We start from the raw sequence: 23908 nt of genomic DNA, 5'->3' as shown, positions 1-23908 counted from the left end.
GGTCTAATCTCACTGCCTGTGTATGGACAGTAGGAAAAATAACATTCACTTCAGTACTAGTGTATCTGTGGCATCAGTACTACAAAGCCATATTATCCTATGGTTGGAAATGACAGTAAATCCAAAGGAAAAACCATGCCTACACAATTGGTTGTCAGGGTTGGTGGTTTTGAGCTCAATATTACCTACTGCAATTGGACAAGTGTTGGTTTTTTTTAACCTAAATATACATCCTTGCATTTATTTCTTTGTCTACTCTTTAAATTATGGATATGGCTGGGAAAAAAAAAAAATCTGACCTTTGGTGGAGATCTTCCACAAAACAAAGAAGATCTCTCTATCTAAAAGGCCTGCAAAATGTCCTCTCATAAGTAATTAAGGAAAGTATGGCTGAATCTAATCTTACTTCGTAGAGCTATTTAAACAATAATATATAATACACCTACCATGCACTGACAGTGAGTCAGTAAAATACTGCATGACTCAGCATGAGTTTTACAGAGAGAATATCATTATAAAATATTTCTGAAACCTCTTTGTGTAGTGAACCTTGTACATGGAGGCTTTTGTCCATTGTTGGAAGCTAAAAAAACCCACAATAATAATCAACATTTCATCTACATATGCATGATGCTGCAAACCAGCCTACGTAAACTTCTTCCTGTACTGTTCGATTACTTCTGTCATCAGCTCGTATGAGTTTTATTTGCAGTTATGTGTTCATATCACTGGTGCCCTCTTTGCTGTTTTCTATAAAGCCTGTAAAATAAATGTCCATATATATACTTTGATGTTGTCTTTTCATGATTAACCATTGTGTTGTTTGGAACCATACTGGCATTTTATGTTAAAATGCCACTAGTAGTATGGGTACACCTGCTGCAAAGGGAACATGAAAAGAATGGTTTACACCTTTGAAATTCTCCAGCAGTCTGGTGTAAACGGAGAGAATCTGATTTTTACATCAGCTCAAATATGTCAGCAAATTTGCAACCATCACTGACCCTGTTTGTTACCCCTATTTAGTTCCTCACTCCTTTGCAGTCATCTGCAAAGAGGGTCGCTTCAGTGGCTTCCAGGAACAAACAGGAGGAGCTCTGCATATTTGGCATAAAAATGATAAATCAGCATAACATTATTATTGATATGCATTTATATGCTCATTCATATCCAAACCCTAGCAGAAATTGTTTTGCTGAGCATTAAATGCCCAACATCTTGGAATTATAATACGATTATATACATTGATAAATCAGTGTCTCATTATTGTTGATATGCATATATATGCATATTCATACCCAGACCCTAACAGAAATTGTTTTGCTGAGCATTAAATTCTCAAAATTTTGGAATTAAATTGATAAATCAGTCTATTATCATTGTTATTGATATGCATTTATATGTATATTCATAGCATTTATATGTATATTCATATCTAGACTCTAGCAGAAATCATTTAACTGAGCATAAAAATGCCTAACATATTAAAAGGATAAATAAATATATCATTATTATTGATATACATTTATATGCATATTCATATCCAGACCCTGACAGAAATTGTTTTGCTGAGCATTACATGCCCAACATTTTGAAATGAAGATGATAAATCATTGTATCATTATTACTGATATGTATTTATATGTATATTCATATCTAGACTCTAGCAGATATGATTTAACTGAGCATAAAAATGCCTAACATATTAAAAGGATAAATAAATATATCACTATTATTGATATGCATTTATATGCATATTCATATCTAGACCCTGACAGAAATTGTTTTGCTGAGCATTAAATGCCCAACATTTTGAAACAAGGATAATAAATTATTACATCATTATTATTGATATACATTTATATGCATATTCATATCTAGACTGTAGCAGAAATAATTTGACTGAGCATAAATGCCTAACATTTTGAAATTAAATTGATAAGTCAATATATCATTATTACTGATATGCATTTATATGCATATTCATCTCTAGACTGTAGCAGAAATCATTTAACTGAGCATAAAAATGCCTAACATATTAAAATGATAAATAAATATATAATTATTATTGATATACATTTATATGCATATTCATACCTAGACCCTGACAGAAATTGTTTTGCTGAGCATTAAATGCCCAACATTTTGAAATGAAGGTGATGAATCATTTTATCATTATTATTGATATGCATATTCATATCTAGCCCCTAACATAAATTATTTTACCAAGCACTAAATGCCCACCATTTCCCCTCCATTCTTCAAAACACATTTTTCTCTGCAGAGTTTCTACATTCAGTGAAATTGATAAGAACTATGACCTTGCAGAGACTCTATTATAAAAAAAGCTGCCCAATTCTTGGAGGTCTAATTCAGAAGGGTACTGTGTTCTCGACGTACTAAATGATCTCATGGTATTGTAAGCAGGTTGTGATTTGGCATGCTCGTACGAATTGCACCCAGCATGTAAAAAACAACCCCAGTTTTTCCTTTTAATTGTTATGTGAAACGTTTGCATTATGTGGTGATTATCTGTGAACTCATTGTACACGTATCCAAATGTGTTGTTCCATTGTGCTTGATTTTGCTGGCCATTCTTGAATGCCTTGGCAACTCAAGAAACATATGTTCTGTGCTGTCTTCTGTAATGCATATACTCTTTGATGTTTCGTCATATTTTGTCAGCTTGTATTTTACTCCTATTTCCCCCCCTTCCCCCACCCCCCTTTTTTTTCCCTTTTTCCAACAACATATCTTGATATTTGTTGGAAACAAATTTATGCAAAGACAATTTTTAGTAAGCTTTGCTAAACGTTGCTTCAATTGATTTGCTTGCCAAAGTTTGTTCAAGCTCATAAATGTCCACCTGGTGTAAATCTTTTGCAGTTAACCCACCGTCAGACTTGAATTTCACAATAATAGATGAACACAATGTTCAAATGTCATGGAAAAGGCCACCAGATGATATAGTGGGTTACAGGATAACTGTGGTTCCAACAAATGGTGAGTTCTGCCAAATTCCATGGAGTTATTTTGTTCTAAAAACTTGGGTTTATTTTCACATACATCTAACCTAAGGAATGGGGGTAGCTGTTAACACCTTTCTGAAGTTTCTCACCTAGATTGGGTAGCAGCAAAGGGCATGCAGGATGGAGCAGTGATTGTTCCAAGTTAGAGTTGTTCTTGCCATAGCTTTTGTCCTCTGGGGACTGCAGGTAGTAAGTTTTGAACACCTTTCCTTTGCAAGGAGCAAAGTGAAGGTTGATTCTTAATGCTATGGTTTAGTTAATTAGAAGGGTTAGGTCAGACTCAATCTTAGAGGTCTTTTCCAACCTGGTTAATTCTGTGATTCGTAACTCTACTCTTCTTCTTGGCTATTGGAATGGGTTGCCCAGGGAGGTGGTGGAGTCACCATCCCTGGAATTAAGAAGAGACTGGATGTGACATTTGGTGCCATGATTTAGTTGAGTAGATAATGTTGGGTGATAAGTTGGACTTGATGATATCGAAGGTCTTTCCCAACCTGATTGATTCTGTGATTTTGTGTGATTCTAGGCTTTTAGGTTAGAGAATTGTGCTTTATTTAGGTGCTTCTCCCAGGGGAAATAGTGTGTGTTGGAGATTCTGATTTAGCAGTGCCTTATAACTTCCTGACAATGGCTGTGTCAGGCAGTCATCATTCTATTTTCCTTTGAGAAATAATCAGTATAAAAGTTATTCTGAATCAGAACTGGATCACAGTTTGGTAGATGTTAGCACAATTTGTTTGTGCATTTTAGTTTCAAATTTCCTGTAAATTATTAGACACTTAAATAGTTTTACTCACTCTTGAAATCAGTTTAGTTGGAAGGGTCATGTCTCAAAATTCATACTCCAATAAAAAAAAAGAGATGTGTGTCATTCTGAAATTGCCATTGGATTTTAGGTAGATTATTCTATGATGGAGGTTTTTTTTTTGGCTGGTACTGGATTTAAAGGCTGCATTAACTGTTTTATGTGTTTATTGCAGATGGACCTACTAAAGAATTTACTCTTTCACCTAGCACTACCCAGACTGTCTTATCAGATCTTATACCTGATAGAGAGTATGTTGTATCAATAGCTTCATATGATGAGAGCGAGGAGAGTCTACCTGTTTTTGGCCAACTGACAAGTAAGTACCTGTAACACACAACTATAGACTTCTTTGCAGCAGGCCACTGGTTCTCATAAGCTCATTGCTGGTGACCTCGTTGCTGTCTACAACTACTTGAAGGGAGGCTGTAGCCAGGTGGGGTTGGTCTCGTCTGCCAGGCAACCAGCAACAGAACAAGGGAGCACAGTCTCAAATTGTGCCAGGGGAGGTCTAGGCTGGATGTTAGGAGGAAGTTCTTCCCAGAGAGAGTGATTGGCATTGGAATGGGCTGCCCAGGGAGGTGGTGGAGTCGCTGTCCCTGGAAGTGTTGAAGCAAAGCCTGGATGAGGCACTTAGTGCCGTGGTCTAGTTGATTAGCTAGGGCTGGGTACTAGGTTGGACTGGATTATCTTGGAGGTCTCTTCCAGCCTGGTTGACTCTATGATAAACCTACTTCCTACAAGCTCTGCCTGCAGAAGTGAAGGGGGAAGATTTGCACTGTCCTCAGCAACAAACGAATCTGAATGGCTTCCTTTTGGTGTGTGGGGAAAAAAAAGCTAACAACCTTAATCAAATGATAATATGTGACACAGTATAGCTATGTACATTATAAAACATGGACTTTTATATTAAACCAATTTATATCTATAATCAAATAAACCATAAAATAAGCTTAATAAAAATGCTGAGCAGAGCAGCCTATCTTCTATGACACATTTTGTCATGTCTTGGGCTTCCCAAACAACCATAGGAAGATGATTTATAGTGAGTTCCTCTCTCTGTTAGAAAGGGCTAATATTGATGTTTCACCTAGGGATTGTGCAGTCAATTTTCAGGAAGTTACTGTACAAATTGCACAAATACAGGTGATTCAGAATGATTTGTATTTTCTGTATTTTTTTGTTGCCTTAAATGCTGTGTGGTCAAATCTGTAAGTGCAAGTGCTGCATTTGTAATTTGCATTTGATGTTGTCATGTCCTGAGACTTGTGACATTTGTGTCCATGCAAGCTTTTATTTGACCTTTGCAAATGTAACTTAGTTTTCTCCATTAATTCTCTTTATGTTGTGCTTTGTGCAGTTCAGACAGGTGGTCCAGGGGTACCAGAAGAAAAGAAGATTGAGGACCAGTTACAAAGTAAGGAGCTTTGTCTTTCAGTGTCTCTGATGTTTTAGAGATGTGAGGTGTAGCTCTAGGGTCCCACAAGGGTCAGAAGTATTCCTGCATTTCTTAGTAGTGAAGTTAACTTGTAAAATTATCCACAGCTAAGAAAACTTGGGAAAGGACTTAGATGGAAGGAATCTGTAGCCACATAGGTGCCAAGCAGGCACTGAAACCAGTTATTTCATGCAACTAGCCCAAGAATGTCCCTGAGTGTTTTAGTCCTGTAGACAATAGACATTGTGCTGTGGTTAAAAGGCCTGTGAGCAGGATGATCTAGGGGAGGGTGTCCCTGCCCATGTCAGGGGGGTTGAAACTAGATGATCTTTGTGGTCCCTTCCAGCTCTGACTGATTCTATGATTTAAATATCCATTTGTTTTAGCTTTTACCTACTAACTTTCTGTCAACCATTTCTCACTGATTTGTAAGAATACAATTGATCATTCCTAAGTGAGATTTTCTTTCTTTGTGTGTGTGTGTGTGTGTTCCAGGATGCTCCATAAGTGCAATGACAGATTTGGTTTTCCTGGTGGATGGTTCATGGAGCGTAGGGAGAAGCAACTTTGGATATATTCTGGACTTCATGGTTGCCCTTGTATCAGCTTTTGACATTGGGGAAGACAAGACAAGAGTTGGGGTTGTTCAGTACAGCTCAGATACAAGAACAGAGTTCAATTTAAATGAGTATTTCAGGAGAAGTGATCTCATTGATGCAATTAAAAGGATACCTTACAAAGGTGGCAACACAATGACAGGTACAGATTCCCCACTTATGTCTTTCTTCAGACTCCAATTCAGATTTGCTTTAAACCCTAGTTCAGGCAAGCCTAATAAAACACAACTGGTGATGTCTTTTTTAGGTGAGGCTATTGATTACTTGGTTCAAAACACCTTCACTGAGTCTGCTGGAGCAAGGAAAGGCTTTCCCAAAGTGGCAATTGTCATTACGGATGGAAAAGCTCAAGATGAAGTTGAAATTCCTGCAAGAGAGCTTCGCAACATAGGAGTTGAAGTCTTTTCTTTGGGTATGTTGAACTTTTCTAACTATTGAGAGATTAACATTCCTAAAGAAGTAAGAAAGGTGCTTTACAGGTCCTGTGCTTCAAGAATTTCACTGTGCCACACTTTCCAGCGTGTGTGCCATAAAATGGGTTATTTGTGTCCTCCGGAGTGGAACTTGCTGACTGTGTTAATTTGGTGCTAATTCTAGTAGCTCTTCTGTGGAGATTAAGAAGGCTGTCAAGCATAGATTCAACCTTGCCCTTGTTGAAGATAGCACATTATTTTCTCAGGTTGAAAATTAACTATGTCACCTCATTGTATTAATCTACTACAATATTTTATAGCTTGGTTATTGATCATGACAGATGACAAAACTGAATTAAACTCAGCTTTACCCCAGGATGTTCTGAATACTTTTAAATAATACATTCACAGGTGTCTATATTTTAAAGCCACTTAACACAGTCCTGTCTATTGCAACTTTTAGGGATCAAAGCAGCAGATGCAAAGGAACTGAAGCTAATTGCATCTCAGCCTTCACTGAAGCACGTGTTCAATGTGGCTAATTTTGATGGAATTGTGGATATACAGAATGAAATTATCTCCCAAGTGTGCTCTGGCGTTGATGAACAGCTAGGTGAATTGGTTAGTGGAGAAGAAGGTGAGATACTTTCATACAAACACATTTATTGACTTCAGTTTATTCTGATGCATATTTAAGGGGCTAAGCCTACTTCCTTTGCTTTATTTCTGGAGTTTGATCTGTTGCCTCATTTAGCAAACATGGGAAACTTGTCTCACTTTGTGCATCTGAATGCAGGAGAGCAGAACATCTGATGCAGTAGATTTCAAGTGTCTCCTTTATTTCATAGTTTCAAAGGCTACACAACAATGAGCAATTAGCAGAGTCTCATACAGTCAGTTTGGACATGGGGAAAATGTACTAGAGGGGAAAAAAAAGCTTGGTCAGAGGGCAAAATATGTAACAGATTGAGAGCAAAGGAATGAAAACTGGAGAATGCTGATAAAACACCAATGCCAAGGTGTATCACTGCAGCTTTCTGGCTCTGTAAGACACTGTGCTTTGGCCAAATAGCAGCAGAGGTGACTCCAGTGTCACAGTGCTCTGCTCAGTTCTGTGTTTGTTCACGCTCTCTACTGTGTTTCTATGGGTGTAACTTTCACTTCTCTTGAAATGGTACTAAAGCAAGGCAGCATTTCTCACAAAACTTCTACTACATTCAAGGGGCCACAGATGCAGTGTTCATATTTCTGTCCTCTCACTGATGCTTTGTTCAGTCTGTCCTGTAATTCATTTCTGTTTCTTTATGCTATTAAAGTAAAGATGATGTTATAGTATAGTAAAGATGCTACTGCTATTATAGTAAAGATGAAGCAAAGAGGACTACGTTTAGCCCAGAAATAAAACCGTGGAGGAAAACCTCTTTGCAGCTGTAGTTAATAATTTGGGTTTGCTTTTGATTTCTTTACAGTGGTGGAGCCTCCTTCAAATCTGGTGGCCACTCAGATCTCCTCCAAATCCGTTAGGATCACTTGGGATCCCTCCCCAAGCCAAGTAACTGGCTATCGGCTGCAGTTCATTCCGATGATAGCTGGTGGGAAGCAGCACGTCCTGAGCGTGGGCCCTCAGACCACTGCTCTGAACGTTAAGGACCTCTCTCCAGACACGGAGTATCAAATCAATGTTTATGCAATGAAAGGGCTGACCCCCAGTGAGCCAGTAACAATAATGGAGAAAACACAACAAGTGAAAGTGCAAGTGGGTGAGTTAGGAGCTTCTGTGTCCTTTTCACGTGCTGGCTTTTTGTGGTTCAAACCTCTCATTCACATCTTAATGGCCCAGGAGGCCAATCGCGTCCTGGGCTGCATCAGAAGATGCATTGCCAACAGATCTGGAGAGGTGATTCTGACATTTTACTCTGCTCTGGTGAGACCTCACCTGGAGTACTGCAGCCAGGTCTGGAGCCCTCAATATAGGAAGGACATGGACCTGATGGAGCAGGTCCAGAGGAGGACCACAGAATGATCAGGGGGTTGGAGCGCTTCTGCTATAAAGACTGGCTGAGCGAGCTTGGGGTGTTCAGCCTGGAGAAGAGAAGGCTCTGGGGAGACCTAATAGCAGCCTGCCAGTACCTGAAGGGGGCTACAAGAAGGATGGAGAGAGACTGTTTACAAAGGCTTGTGGTGATAGGACAAGAGGCAATGGCTTCAAACTAGAGAAGAGCAGATTTAGATTGGAAGTTGGGAACAAGTACTTTACTGTGAGGGTGGTGAAACACAGGAATGGGTTGCCCAGGGAGGTGGTTGAGTCCCCATCCCTGGAGATATTCAAGGTGAGGTTCAACAAGACTCTGAGCAATCTGATCTAGTTGAGGATGACTCTGCTGACTGCAGAGGGAGTTGGTCTGGATGACCTGTGGAGGTCCCTTCCAGCCCAGCCCATTCTCTGACTCTATGAATATCACAACTTTAGCATCGACAAAAAGCAGCTTTAAATAGGGGGGTTCATTTTCTGTGCAAGCAACAGCAGGTGTGATACATAACCTGCAGATGCAATTGCAGTGCTCTGACTGTTGAATATCTGGTTATAGTGTCACTTTTTCATTTATTTTCTTTCCAGAATGCTCACGTGGTGTGGATGTAAAAGCTGATGTTGTGTTTTTAGTGGATGGTTCCTACAGCATTGGTATCGCCAATTTTGTTAAAGTAAGAGCCTTTTTGGAAGTGCTAGTTAAAAGCTTTGAGATATCACCTCGGAAAGTACAGATAAGTCTTGTCCAGTACAGCAGAGAACCCCATATGGAGTTTTCTTTGAACAGATACAACAGAGTGGAAGACATAATTCAGGCTATTAACACCTTCCCCTACAGAGGTGGATCTACCAACACAGGCAAAGCCATGACATATGTGAGGGAGAAAGTATTTGTTACCAGCAAAGGATCAAGACCAAATGTGCCCAGAGTCATGATACTCATTACTGATGGGAAATCATCAGATGCTTTTAAAGAACCTGCAATAAAGCTGAGGGATGCAGATGTAGAAATCTTTGCAGTGGGTGTGAAGGATGCAGTGCGTACAGAGTTAGAAGCCATCGCGTCTCCTCCTGCTGAAACCCACGTGTACACGGTGGAAGATTTTGATGCTTTTCAAAGAATATCCTTTGAACTTACACAGTCTGTCTGCCTGAGGATTGAGCAGGAGCTGGCTGCCATAAGGAAAAAATGTGAGTAGCTGCTATAACTTAGAGAAATGTGGGAAATGCAATGAAAAAAGAACTATACTTGAAGCTACCTACAGGTGTCCACAGCTACCTGAAAGGATGTTGTGTGGAGAGGTTTGTGCTGGTCTCCTCTCAGAGGTAATTAGTGATAGAGCAAGAGGGAATGGCCTCAAGCTGTCACTGGGTGGGTTTAGACTGGGCAGTAGGAAAAAAAATTCCCAACAAGAGTAGTCAGGCATTGGAATGGGCTGCCCAGGGAGGTGGCGGAGTCACCAACCCTGGATGTGATTAAAAGTCGATTGGATGTGGTGCTTAGGGCTATGGTTTAGGGTGAACCTTGTAGAGCAGAGTTATTGGTTGGACTGGATGATCTTGAGGATCTTTTCCAACCTAAATGGTTCTGTGATTCTGTGAGTTGATATGAAATTCATAGAATCATAGAAGCAACCAGGTTGGAAGAGACCTCCAAGATCATCCAGTCCAACCTATCATTATCCATATACAAACGATGATTTAAATAACTAGGGATTTTGTTTTCAAACATGTTAAAAGCAGCAGGGGAAATGAATAGAGATGAGAAATTATTCCCCTCCTAAGTTCCTACAGAGCCCTTAAAGTGTGTATCTGTCCTTAACTACCTTCACGGCTGTGCTCTGCTTTTACATTCAATGTCTTGAGTAAAAGAGTTACTTATTAGGGACAATCTTCTTTAGCTGTCCAAAATAAGGTCGCTACTCTAAGCTTATCTTCTAGGATTTCAGAGCAGTGCTAACATCTCCAGAGGGTGATTTGATTACTTTGTAGGGTGAAGTGAATGGCCCTCTAACATGGGCTAAAAGAAGACAATTTGAGTCAGCGTATGCTAGGTGATACAAAACTCCACCTAAGTGTGAAGACTGACATGAAGTAACACATGAACATCTTCACATGCATCCAAAATTGGTGAGCTAGGAAAATGCTTACTATTTAAAAGATTTCCACATGACCAAATTTTGGTCAGCTAAAGTCACTTATGATTAGTTGCACCCTCAGTGTCCCTGCCTGTATTTAGTAGAACACTGATACTGAATAGTCCCCAGTATTGAAACCCCCTCCTCAAAGCTAACCAAAGCAAGCCCAGGACATCAGATTTGTGTTTGTGCCTCATGTGAAGTTCCTTGTTTTGCCTTTGACTCCATTCCTGAAAACAAAGTACTGGGCTCAGTTTTGTCCAGTTTGCTAATCTAGATCTGAAAAAACTCAAAGGTTCTTAGTTTCCTTTGGGGTCATAATGTTATTGCTGTTCGTGGAACATGAGGAAGAGGAAACCCAACTTGATCATCCAATTCTAACCTTTGAGAAGTATAACATTTAGATGAACTGCTCTCTTTTTGTGATCTAGAAATCACTGAGGTGGTGCTTCTACTCATTATCATATGGTTTGAGACAACCTAAATGTAATCTTCATGAAATTTGATAGCTGTAAGCAAACAAATACTGTTCAAACAGAATAAATCAAATTATTGAGGGCCATTTTTCATTTATTTATAGAGATCTAGTGTTAAAAAAATATCCTAGCAAGTGTGCCTCATCCATGCTTTTTTGTTTCCATGCAGCTTATGTACCTGCAAAGAATATGGTCTTCTCTGATGTGACATCTGACAGCTTCAAAGTGAGCTGGTCTCCAGCTGGAGCTGAAGTTTTGTCCTATCTAATCAAATACAAAGTGGCAGTTGGTGGAGATGAATTCATTGTTTCGGTACCAGCTTCAAGCACCAGCTCAGTTCTCACTAACTTGCTGCCTGAAACTACTTACGCAGTCAGTGTGATTTCTGAGTATGAAGATGGTGATGGCCCTGCCTTGGATGGAGAGGAAACCACCTTAGAAGGTAGGCTTCTCATGACTCTCAAACACAGGAGTCATATCTTCAAATAAGAATTTGCTTTGAGAGAATGAGTGTACCTGAAACAGCTGCCCAAGCCCGAGAAGCTCTCCTGGTATACAGGATGAGAATCAACATTATTGTCTCAATGCATTTAGTGAAGATGTAAAATTCCAGTAATAAGGCAGCACTGAATTCCTGAAGTCAGATTTTGTTTTCCCTAACAGTTAGGCGGGTGTTGTGTTTCTCTACAGCGGCTCCTTTCAAATGAAATGGTGCATTCTCAATTATAAATTCATTGGCATGTATTAATCTTAATACATTGAATTAGATGATTGCTGGAGGCCCCTTCCAACTCCTCTTATCTCTTTTCTCTTCTTGCTCCCCTCTGCTCTCTTGCTCTATTCATTATGACTATCAGGTACATAAGTATGTTGACTTTATGCAGCTGTATGCTTGACTTTAAATGTACTAATTTGCTGTGCCTACATATTGTGCAGTCTCCTTCTCTGGAGGCTTTCAAGCCCTCTCTGGATGTGTTCCTGTGTGACCTATGCTAGATTCTATGATCCTGCTCTGGCAGGGGGGTTGGATTCGATCTATGGAGGTCTCTTCTAAGAGCCTGTGATCTAGCTTTAGTAGAAATCCTGGTTTATACACCATAGGATTAAAAGCAGCTGAATTTTTGGTCAGCTGTTTCTCATCAGAACCTTGATCCAATGATTCTTACTGATTCAAACCTTCCATTGATGTCAGTGTGAGGTTATGTGACCATGGCTGAAAATTCAATCATGGTAGCTGCACTTCCTCCAGGTAAACTTGCCACAGTGCATTTGCACTGATTTAGAGGAAGAGGATGACAGTAAATCTGATTTTTTTCGTAGCTGAACACATAGTCTGGTCTAAATCATGCTTTTTAAAGGTGTTGCCTCACTCTCATTATTCAGAACTATGAGAGGGCAGCACAAGGTGGTGTTTTGGTAAGCAATGGTTGGAATGCTTTCTCTTCAGATACTATGTAACTGAAAGCAAATATTTCCAAACAGTATGTGCTTATGTTTTGTTTTGCAGTTAAAGGTGCTCCTCGAAACTTAAGGATAACAGATGAAACTACTGATAGCTTTGTCGTCGGCTGGACTCCAGCTCCAGGAAACGTCCTGCGGTACCGCCTGCTATATAGACCACTTACAGGAGGAGAAAGGAGACAAGTGACTGTCTCAGCAAATGAAAGGTCAACTATTCTGCAGAGCTTGATCCAAGACACAAGATATGAAGTGTCTGTTATTCCTGAGTACCAGTCTGGGCCTGGGAAGTCACTGAGTGGATATGCAAAAACTGATGAAGGTACGTGGGCAATGCTGTGGATGCAGTGAGCTTGAGAAGAGCTCCCTGCATGCTGATATGCTGAAAAGAAAGTAACCCTTATTTACCCTACCAATTACACCAGATGAACAGGCATTTATAAAATCACTCCAGGCTAGCTGAGAGGTAATTTAAGACAAAAATAGTAAGAATCAAAATAGTAATATTTCGTTTCAAAATGTAGCCTGTTGAACCTGCAGCACCTACTATGGCAAGGTAACAAGGGTGAAGAATCTACCTCTGTGTTTAGTTAACTGTCCTCATGATTATTTGTGTTGCCAATGGTGCAAGTCATATTTCTTTTCAGCAAATTCAGATCCTGTTGGCACTTTGTTCTGAATGACTAGCAAGGAATAAATGAAACATTTAATCTAGTGAAGCTATCTTAACTTGTACACAAATGTATGACCCTTTAAGAGGAATCATTCCTTGTTAAACAGAATCTGAAGGGTACAGAGAGAGTATGCCATTGGAATGGGCTGCTGCCATTGGAATGGGCTGCCCAGGGAGGTGGTGGAGTCACCATCCCTGGAGGTGTTCAGGAGAAGACTGGATAAGGCACTTGGTGCCATGGTCTAGTTGATTGGATGGGGCTGGGGGATAGGTTGGACTGGATGACCTTGGAGGTCTCTTCCAACCTGGTTGATTCTATGATTCTATGGTTCTGTGTCCTGACCACTGGTGCACTGAAATTTTATATATTTCAAACCCAGAAAAAACTATTATCCAAAAAAACTCTGTAGGAAACCACAATGTGTTAATTTAACATTGCATTGGTGATCTTTGACTGCAGACATGGAGCTTGGCATATATTCAGGTGCTAGTGTGCATAAGCATTTCAGGATTGAGCCTGTCTTAACAGAAATAAAAAAAGGCAGCAAGAAGAATTAATTTGGCATTATTTCCCCCCAAAAAGGGTGGGGATGGAGTTGTACAGTCCTGATTACAGTAAAATTATCCTGCAGCAGTGTCAATGCAGTCTATTCAGGAGTTATTTTTTCAGCATTAAGTTCACTATGTTTTGGTAACCTGAAAAGTAAAACAAGGAATGAAATTTGCTTCAACTTGTTTTCAACGTCTTTTGACATGTGCAGTTCGAGGAAACCCAAGAAATTTGAGAGTTTCTGATGCCACAACATCAACAATGAAATTGTCTTGGGGTGCTGCTCCTGGCAAAGTGCAGCAGTACTTCATAACATACACTCCAGTCTCAGGAGGGGAAACTAAGGAAGTGACTGTGAAAGGTGACACTACCTCCAAAGTTCTGAAAGGCTTGGACCAAGCCACTAGATATGCATTGACTGTGTCTGCCTTGTATGCCTCTGGAGCAGGAGAGGCCCTTTCTGGAGAGGGAGAAACACTTGAAGGTAATTATTTATTGTTTCCTTGAAGTCATTTGTTTATTTGATTGATGTTTGAGTTGTCTTACAGTGTGCTGTCTTCCTGAGGTTTCTGTAGAAGTAAATATATGCATGAAAAACAGACATCAAGCCCTCCAGCTTTGCAGGGACATTCCAAACCTGCTGAGCATCAGAGAAAACAGTGGGGTCGAGTCTCCTGTTGTGGAGGCCACTCTGGGGCTCTTGAAAAAGATATTGCCAAAAGCAACACCAACCAAACCTGACTGTACTTCCACGCCACCCTTAGTGAAACGTTTTGTCTTGTTTTGTCTTGTTAGTCTCATTTTGTCTTATAACTCTCACTTAAACTATAATGGGCTGCCCAGAGAGGTGATGGAGTTCCCACTCCTGGAGGTGTTCAAAAAAAGACTGGATGAGGCACTTAGTGCCGTGGTCTAGTCGATTGGACAGGGCTAGATGATGGGTTGGACTGTGGATCTTGGAGGTCTCTTCCAACCTGGTTGATTCTATGATTCTACAATATTCCTACCCTGAAAGGTTGGGCTAGATGATCCTTGAGACCCCTACCAACCTGGTAGTCTATAAATCTATGAGTCTCAACTTCTGAGCAGTTTCAGTGGCAGATTGCACTTAATGCTAACAGCAGGAATTGATGAGTTGAAAGTATCCATTTGAGGACATGCAGAATTTCTACTGCACTGAGACTGAAAGATGTTTAGGGACCATTTTTGCTTTAGTCTGAGCATAGGAATAATGAATCAAATCCTGTTTTGAACTAAAAGGAGTAAGAACCTGGAGCTGAGCATTAGTAGAATACTGGCAAAAGCATTCAGAGCCAAAGATTTTCTTATAAGGAGGGGAGGCTGCTTTCACTCTGCCTTTGAGTGGAGAATTTCTCAGGCTGCTTCTCTGTGAGCGTTCTCACTGTCATCTGTTAATTGTCAGAGGATAGGGAAAGCTTCTTCCTAGGCCATGAAAGGAAGTATGACTGCTCTGTGCTGGCCAGGTATGTGCTGCTCAAGTCTGATACTGCAGCTCTGTAGGCATAGAACTTGAAAAGATCTTAGAGATGGATTATCTGGAGTTAAAAGTCATCCATGGATATGAATGGAATTATAGTAGGGATATACTTGGCTCTCAGTCTTTTTCACCAGTTTAACTTTGTGCTTATGACATAAATTAGAGAATCAGAACAGAAAAGATATTTTAAATAAGAAAGTGATTTAAAAGAAGGTAAAAAAACCAGTTCCAATGTACTGGATCCATCTCAGTGAAATGTAGGCACTTCTTTGAACAGTGTAGTTTGCAGACGTGCTCTCTAGCATCCTTCTGTAACTAATGAAGGAAAGCAGGAAATTTAAAAAGGCAGGTAGGCTTAGAGCTCATTTTTCCTTTAAAGTAACATTTCTCTGTCCATTGACTACAGAAGGAGCAACTGAGAGCCAGGCATCAACCCCTTGTCTGCCATACCACCTAAATCTCAGACAATGCTCCAGTTCCCCTACTTGGCACTGAGACAAGGTGCAGCCATCAGGCATCTTGCAATAAGTGCTGAAACTTCCCGAGCTCCCTCACTTGCACTACACGTGGAAGATCCAGCACACTCCTTTTGGAGGAGAAAAGAACCTGTCTCATGGCCAGAACACTGCTGAGATCCCAGTAAAGGAGAACATGTAGCTGGATTCTGCCCATCTCCTCCAGGACTTAAGGAACTTCCCTGCGGGTGGTGGAGCTGCCACTTGTTTTTGTACAGTATTCTGCTAGGGTTAACAAATTTTTGGAGGAAAGAGGGAATGTGGAGCTATTGGCCTTAGTCTTGGAGGCTTTGAATTCACATCTCTGCATCCCATCAGATTGATGAGGCTGTAGTGCATGCTGGCCAAGAGTCTCCTTTACTATTTCTGTTGGACTTAAGCCACTGTGCATCCAGGAATGTAAATCTCAGTCTCAGATCAAGAGCAAACTGGCTCTCAAGTGAGTAGAGGAGCCTGACATTCCTGGGTTGTTTTTTTTTAATCTGTACTGTCAGTGGAGAGACAAACTCCTCAATCTTCCTTTGCACATCTTGAGAGACTTTGTGTTGAACAGACTGTCCACTTAGGGAGATGCCTCAAATTGTAGTGAAGGATTGACCAAGCTAGATGTTTACATTTACTGTAATTGGCACGGAGCTCTGGAGAGACCAAGTGTGTTCTGAATCCATAAAATAAGCTTAGCTTTCTACACTGCTGTAAGAGTTGGGCAATAGGAAAGTCTTCTAAGGCATTTCTTCTATTAGAATGCATTCCAAGTAAAGAGAGCAGTGAGCAAAGTACAGCAGAATTGAAAAGACAGGAAACATCAATTCAGTCTCAGATAGGGACTGTCTTGTCCTTTCGGTACTCCCTGCCCCCTGCAAGAAGGCTCTGATCCTAATTTGGGTTTTATGCATTGATAAATTGTCCATAAGAAGAGAAACATCCTGAAAATTGCTTACAGAGTCAAAGAATTTAGAAGGATGCTGACTGTAGGTGAGGAAAGGGTTTATATGCAAGCAGATAGATTCTAAAACATCTGTTGCACTTAAAAAGACACAGAAGCATTCTTGTAAGTGGTTTTATTCTAAGTAATTGAATTAAAGCTTTAAATAATAATAATATGTGAGATATTTTGTCTTGGGATAAATATGAACAAGTGAGTACCCTGTCACTTAACTGAATTGCTTTTTATTCAGCTCCTTAGCTGAGAGAAAACCAAATTACAAAGTACTTTCCCCATTTTGGCAGGTATAGCTTTGTGACTCAAATGCAAATCCATCAAAGACTCAGTTGGATATGAAAATCCCCTCAGGGTGCACTCCAGAAAACATTACTTTTGATACTAAAGCTGTTGATTAACTTTTTCTTGGTTAGATAAAATCTTGCAGATGTCAATCATTAGGCACTGGAATGGGCTGCCCAGGGAGGTGGTGGAGTCACTGTCCCTGGAGGTGTTTAAAGAGAGAGTGGATGTGGTGCTTGGGGCTATGGTCTAGTGATGAAGGATGCTGGGATGAAGGTTAGACTGGATGATTCTGGTGGTCCTTTGCAACCATAGCAATGCATAGGGATTAGATGTTGTGCTGAGTGATTTGGTTTAGTCAGAGAGTTGTCAGTGTGAAACTAATGATTGGATTTGATGATCTTGATGATTCTGTGAAATTTCTCTTTGCATGGCAGCAGAGGTTTAAATCATGATGTTCTCCTTCCACTGTATATTTTTGTAATCAGCATATCTGCAGTTTCATGGAGTCCTAAAAATAGAATCATAGAATGAAGGGGTTGGAGAAGACCTCTGGAGGTTGAGTTCAACCCCTCCTGCCAAAGCAGGATCACCTAGGGCAAGCCACACAGGGATGCATCCAGGTGGGTTTTGAAAGTCTCTGGAGAAGATTCCACAGCCCCTCTGGGCAGTCTGTTCCTGGGCTCTATAAAGAAAATTGTCCTCATGTTGAGGTGGATCTTCCTGTGTTCCAGTTAGCATCAGCTGCCTCTTGTCCTGCACAGAGCACTACTGAAAACAGACTGACCCCTTCTTCTTGACACCCACTTGAATTAGGCCAAAACTCTTTGACATGTTCCATATGTATTTTAAAAGACTCTTCTCTGACTAATGATGTGAAAGGATCTTAAAATACCTGTTGAAGAAAATATGTCCCTCTTTGGTACTGTCTTGCCTCATTGAAGGATAAAATGGCAAAACCTTTGAAGAAAAGCAGACATTTCAGAACATAAAGGTAGCAACTTTGGAACTCAAAGGCAAAATTCATACTTCAAAACTTAGTATGGAAGTTTACTTGAGAAAAGAAACTCTGCTGCTTGTAAAGCTAAAATGAATAGCTTGGACTCAGCTGAAAAGTTACACAGGTCAGTGAAGTGAATGCTTGACTGACTATTAGCTGAAGTAACTCATCTGACTGAGGCTGGGAATAGGACAGATCTCAGCTCCTAGAGAAATAAACTTATCAGCAGCAACGACAAAAAAAGCTGTGAAAGGAAGCATAAAAAAGTGTTTATTATTTCAGTTGTTTTTCCTGTGAGCCATAGTGCCTGAGAACCAAAACAGTGCAGTGTGTGTTTTTCACTGCAAATGGCACTGAAGCTCTGAGCACTCTCAAGTCCTTTTCCTGCATCAGGAATCCCAGTGGGGCCTTGCTTGATGTCTTCACCATATGAATTCTCACCCAACCTATTCAGTCAGTGATGCCCATAGCTGCTGGCCACTTCAGTTTGTCGTCATATCAAGAGCTAGGTTTGAGATTGCCTTTCAAAGTGGGACAGCTAGTTTATGGCATTGATATGTAGTCTAAGAGAAATCAGTCTGGATGTAGTGGACATTTCAGCACCAATAGCAAAGTGAGAAACGAGGAGCTGGGTACAGTAGCTTCTGCAGCTATTGCGACTATTGCCACATAGGCAAGAGGCAGGAAATGAAAAATCCAAGCTCTCAGATGTTTATGGATTTTCCCTGAGTAAGTAACTGATCCCCTGTGACTAAAAGTGTAGACAAATACTCTTACTGCTTTCAGTGATTATTTATTTTGCTCTGTGTGTAGTAGGCACTTACTGGGCAGTTATGTGCCTGGGTTGCAAGGGTAGCCTTCAGCAGAGAGGGAGTTTTTAAACTGCTTTGACATGATTTGCAAGAACATGCCTGCCTAGGCATTCACTGAAAGCCCTTCTGTTACATATGTTATCTCCAAGTTAGTTTTGTGCAGTTAGAACCCTCTCTCCAAAGTTCCTCCTCTTCCTCTGCTTTGCTCCCCTTGCCAGTTTTTTTGGTGTTTGAAGCTGTTTGTTTGTTTCAGGTTACTTGGGAAAAATCAATCCACACAAACCCAGCAGTCCTCCTGTGAACTTCAGAAAGTTTAACAGCTGGCTAATCTCTGCTTCTCTCCTTTTGTTATCCTTTTCATTTTTTTTTTTCCTGAGTATATGCTTGCCCTGATTTTTTCTCCACATAGAAGGAGAGAAGGGCAAATACTCCCTCAAGTGACTGTAGATAATCTCTTCTATAAACTGTTTGCATAGCTATCTGGTCCAACCCAAAGATAAACACATGCCAGAGGATCAGAATTTTATGAACTGGTCTCAGACAATGTGGCATAGAGAGTTCAGCAAATGAGTAATCAGCAAATCACTAATTTCCAAGGGTGCTGTTCCACACCATACAGGCAATTGTTACTCAGAGAGAATGACTATTGCTTTTTCCTCTGTGCATGTTTGTGGAGCAGGAAAAGAGAGGCAATGGTGGGGTTTTTTTGTTGCCTTTTTGTTGAAGGAATGTACTTTCCTTCTCCAATAATCCAGATTTTAGGAAATTTATAGTGCTCTGATCTTTTATGCAGCCTCTTTCAGCCACTGGCTGATTTTTGCCTGCAGTGATGAAGTACCATCCAGAGGTGAAACTTCTGGAGCTTTATATTTCATACCACATTAAATGTAACTGCACATGCAAAATATGTGCTGTAGGAAACTCTTTTATCCTCTCACTTTCAAAAGCACAGGGCTATCCATCACTGGGCAGCTTTAGTTGGAGCCTTTCTATAAAGGTGCCATGGAAAAAATTCCCTCAGACCTACTTCGTTGGCTGTGATTCCCCTCAGCGCTCACACAAAGTCACTGAAACTGCACAAGTAAATGAAATCAGTGGAGGCTGCTGTTTGTGGTGGAGCAAGGCAACCAAGGGAGGTGAACAAATGGTGCTTTAGGGATGGGTTCTTCACTGAGAGAGTGACTGGAATTGGAATGGGCTGCCCAGGGAGGTGGTGGAGTCACCGTCCCTGGAGGTGTTCAAGCAAAGCCTGGATGGGGCATTTAGTGCCATAGTCTAGTTGGTTGGCCAGGGCTGGGTGCTAGGTTGGACTGGATGAGCTTGGAGTCTCTTCCAACCTGGTTGATTCTATGATTCTATGGTTTAGGGTGAACCTTATATAGTAGGAGTATTGATTTGACCTAGTGATCCTGAGGGTCCTTTCCAATTGGAATGTTTAGCGACTGAGGGATCTGGGGCTGTTTAGTTTGAGGAAGAGGAGGATGAGGAGACACCTGAAGGGAGGCTGTAGCCAGGTGGGGGTTGATCTCTTCTGCCAGGCAACCAGCAACAGAACAAGGGGACACAGTCTCAAGTTGTGCTGGGGGGGCTCTAGGCTGGATGTTAGGAGGAAGTTCTTTCCAGAGAGAGTGATTGGCATTGCAATGGGCTGCCCAGGGAGGTGGTGGAGTCATCATCCCTGGAGGTGTTGAAGAAAAGCCTGGATGAGGCATTTAGTGCCATGGTCTGGTTGACTGGATGGGGCTGGGTGCTAGGTTGGACTGGATGATTTTGGAGGTCTCTTCCAACCTGGTTGATTCTATGACCTCACTGCTGTCTACAACTACCTTTAGGGACTTTGTGGACAGGCTGCTGCAGGGCTCTTCTCACAGGGAACTGGAGACAGACCAAGGCGGAATGGCCTCAAGCTGAAGCTGGATAGGTTTAGATTGGACATTAGGGAAAAGTTTTTGACAGAGAGAGTGGTCAGGGACTGGAATGAGCTGACCAGGGAGGTGGTGGAGTCACCAAGCCTGGATGTGTTTAAGGGTCACTTGGATGTGGTGCTTGGGGATATGGTTTAAGGTGAATCTTGTAGAGTTATAGGTTGGACTTGGTGATCCTGAGAATCTTTTCCAGCCTGGATGTTTCTGTGATTCTATTTCTGTGGTTCTGTAATTAACTCTGCTGGTTATGTTTGATGATATATAACACAGGCTGAAGAACAAGAGAGGGAATGCCACAGGGAAAAGTCTCCTTTTTAAGCCCAAATCAATCCTTTTGGCTTCCCTTTTTAAAAAAAAATACCTATTTATTTCTGATTTTTATTTGTATTACCTTCCTCAAGTCATCAAACACCAGAAGTAAAACCCAATGATAAGCAGGCTGAGGGCGGTGAGTGCAAATGTGATAGAGAAGGAGCATTTCTCTGAGAGCTACTGGTTTTCTAATCTGGCTTTTAATAAGAGAGGTGGTTGTTAAGTCTGGCAAGGCTTTGGTTTTCTGCCATGAAGCATGCTGTCAGATGAAAAGAACATACTGTACATTAGCTGCTGAATAGATTAACTTTCACAATTTGCAGTTATGTTACAGAGAAACAAATTCGTTGCTAGATTAAGCAATCCACACAGGAATGCTTCATGCTAATGAGGGTCTTGAAAAGCTTTGAAAGCTACAGGTCTGTTTTATCAGTGTCCTTTTGCTGGCAGTGATACCTTTCAGAGCAGCTTTAAGAATATTTCAGTTGCTGACTCTAAGTGGGGGAGTTGTTACACTTTTAAATGTGAATTTCAGAACACCTTTTTTTTTCCCCCAGTGATTCAGTGGTCAGATCCCATCTTGCTTGCACTGTGAAATGCATTCAGTGAAGCTTCTGGGCTGGAGATGCTGTTGGTGCAAAAGGATCTAGTTATTTTGAAGTCACAGAAATGTTCAGGTTGGAAAAGCCCCTCAGGACCATCAAGTCCAACTGATAACCCTACTCTACAAGACTCACTCTAAACCATATCCCCAAGCACCACATCCAAACGACCTTTAAACACATCCAAGGTTGGTGACTCAACCACCTCCTCAGGCAGCCCATTCCAGTGCCTCTGATGAGACTGCAGAGATGTCAGCCCGTTTTATTGCTTGCTTTTGCATGCTTTAGAATAAGCAACAAGAGATGTAGGGAATTGTGTTCAGGAGATAAATTTGAGAGGCAGTCATGACATAATTGCTTCCTAATTTGAAAGCCAAGAAAATCAGCAGCATCCTGGCCTGTATGAGGAGCAGTGTGACAAGAAGTGATTGTCCCTCTGTACTTACAGGATCATAGTCTTGGTTTGGTTGGAAAAGGTCTCTAAGATCATCAAGTTCAACCATCATTATACCATCTCCTGAAGTCCCACATCCACATGTTTGTTGAACACTTTCAGGGCCAGTGACTCCTTCACCTCCCTGGGCAATGCCAAGGTCACACATTGAATGCTGGATTCAGTTTTGGGGAGCTCACTACAAGAAAGATATTGAGGTGATTGTGGAGTGCATCCATAGAAGGGCAATACAGCTGGTGAAGGGGTTGGGGAACAACACTTGCATGGAGTGGCTGAAGAACCTGGGGATGTTTACTCTGGAGAAAAGAAGGTTAAGGGGAGATCTTCTTGCTCCCTATGGCTTCCAGAAAGGAAGGTGTACTGAGGTGGATGTTCATCTGTTCTACCCAGTAACAAATTATAGGATGAGAGGAAATGGCATCAGATTGCATCAGGAGAGGTTTAGGTTGGATATTGGAATAAACTTTTTCATCAAAAGGGTTTTCAAAGGCTGGAACAGGCTCCCCATAGAGGTGGTTGAATCCCCATTCCTGGAAGTGATTAAAATACTCAGAGGTGTGGTGCTGAGGGACATGGTTTAGCACCAGCCCCTGGAGAGTTAGAGAACGGTTGGGCTTGGTGATCATGAAGGTCTTTTCCAGCCAAAATGATTTTGTGATTCTATGTCACAGTTTCTTCCCCTTCAGTGATGTAGGCTCCAGCCCTGCCATCCTGTTTAACAGGAAGCTATTTGTGGTGTGGTAATTGAGTTGTGCTAAAGTGATTTACCAAACCAAGTTGTTGTGATGGAGTCACTTTGCACTTTTCACTTATTTTCTGCTGCATACATTTCTTAAAGCTTAGGTTTTGGACTTGAGGAGGGACCTTTGTTTTGGTCAGAAAAGGGATAGTAGAGGGTTGGGTTTGGGTTGTTTGGGTTTTTTTTTTTGCAAATAAATATTTTTTATTTTGCTGTTTCTATAGTGACATAAGAATGCTTTAGAAATGAGTGACCTCCTACAGGCAGAATAGCACAACTTCAAGTGACATTTCCTCACAATGAGGTTTTTAGCATATCACCAGGACTTCACGTCGTGTTCAGACCATGCAGTGCTGCTTCTGTCCTGGGAGAAACAAGGACTCAGTGTCCTCAGGAGATTTAATGCTGTTTCATGCATTTTTAGGAATAGGCATTCCAAGACTTTTGAGTCTGACATTCAAAACTGACTTCCTGATGAAAAAAAAAAGGAATAATAAAAATCTTAGTTTTATGTAGGAAGTGTAATAGATGTCAGTAAAAACCAAAAGTGCAGGGAGAGGTTGAATGAATGATAAGATGTTTCTTGACAGTTGAGAGTAAACTGAGTAATTGATGGAAAAAACAAATGAAATATTGAAGAGACAGAGTGTGAATTCCTGCTGGCTTTATCCTAGAGCAAGGACTCAAGACTGCTAGGGCCAAAGACCCTCTGTTTTGGGTCAGAACTTTCTTGGTTTGCATATTCTCACCTTTCTGCATTCCCAGTAGCAAAGGAGCAATAAACCTGCTCAAGTGAGCAGGTTTGCATAGCAAACCTTGAGCCTCCATTTGCACAGCAAGTCCTTGAGCCTCCCCTGCACCATTTCTACATCCCCTCTCTATGTGCTTGAGGGCTGCTACTCCAGAAATAACTACTTCATGGTTCTGAAAGAAAGGTATCAGCTGACCAAAGTGACTGAGCCTTCCAGTGCTGGGGAGAGCTTGGTCATGAGAGTAAAACCTTAAAGTGATTCTGTATCATGTCCTCTGGTGTGTGCACTTGGAGCCTTGTTGTGGCCACCTAGTGTGCTGACTTAATGGGATGCTCCTGGCATATCCCACTGTAAACAAGGCAGGACTCAGGCCATAAAATCTTAGTTTATGCCTCTGCAGGAGAAGGCTCATTTATTTAGCTGATTCTGACCTTTTAGCATGCTGGCT

General features: G+C 41.1%; 1 protein-coding gene across 4 annotated transcripts in view; it reads left to right on the top strand.

Moving 5' to 3' along the window:
* COL12A1 (collagen type XII alpha 1 chain) overlaps nt 1-23908 on the top strand; it is a 126782-nt gene that overhangs the window by 11140 nt on the left and 91734 nt on the right. For 2 of the 4 annotated variants that reach the window (XM_064164218.1, XM_064164217.1), the window contains 11 exons: nt 2887-3003; nt 4010-4153; nt 5195-5251; nt 5768-6031; nt 6137-6301; nt 6766-6939; nt 7772-8062; nt 8920-9522; nt 11115-11387; nt 12453-12725; nt 13838-14110. In XM_064164218.1, coding sequence (XP_064020288.1) covers nt 2887-3003; nt 4010-4153; nt 5195-5251; nt 5768-6031; nt 6137-6301; nt 6766-6939; nt 7772-8062; nt 8920-9522; nt 11115-11387; nt 12453-12725; nt 13838-14110 — 2634 coding nt within the window. Of the gene's footprint in view, nt 1-1472; nt 3004-4009; nt 4154-5194; nt 5252-5767; nt 6032-6136; nt 6302-6765; nt 6940-7771; nt 8063-8919; nt 9523-11114; nt 11388-12452; nt 12726-13837; nt 14111-23908 lie in introns of those variants that run through there. The other 2 variants (XM_064164215.1, XM_064164214.1) reach the window with 2 other exon arrangements.

This window comes from Pogoniulus pusillus, chromosome 25 (assembly GCF_015220805.1).
Source record: "Pogoniulus pusillus isolate bPogPus1 chromosome 25, bPogPus1.pri, whole genome shotgun sequence".
NCBI lineage: Eukaryota > Metazoa > Chordata > Aves > Piciformes > Lybiidae > Pogoniulus > Pogoniulus pusillus.
The sequence above is the reverse complement of the archived record's forward strand: the minus strand, read 5'-3'. Positions and strand labels throughout refer to the sequence as shown.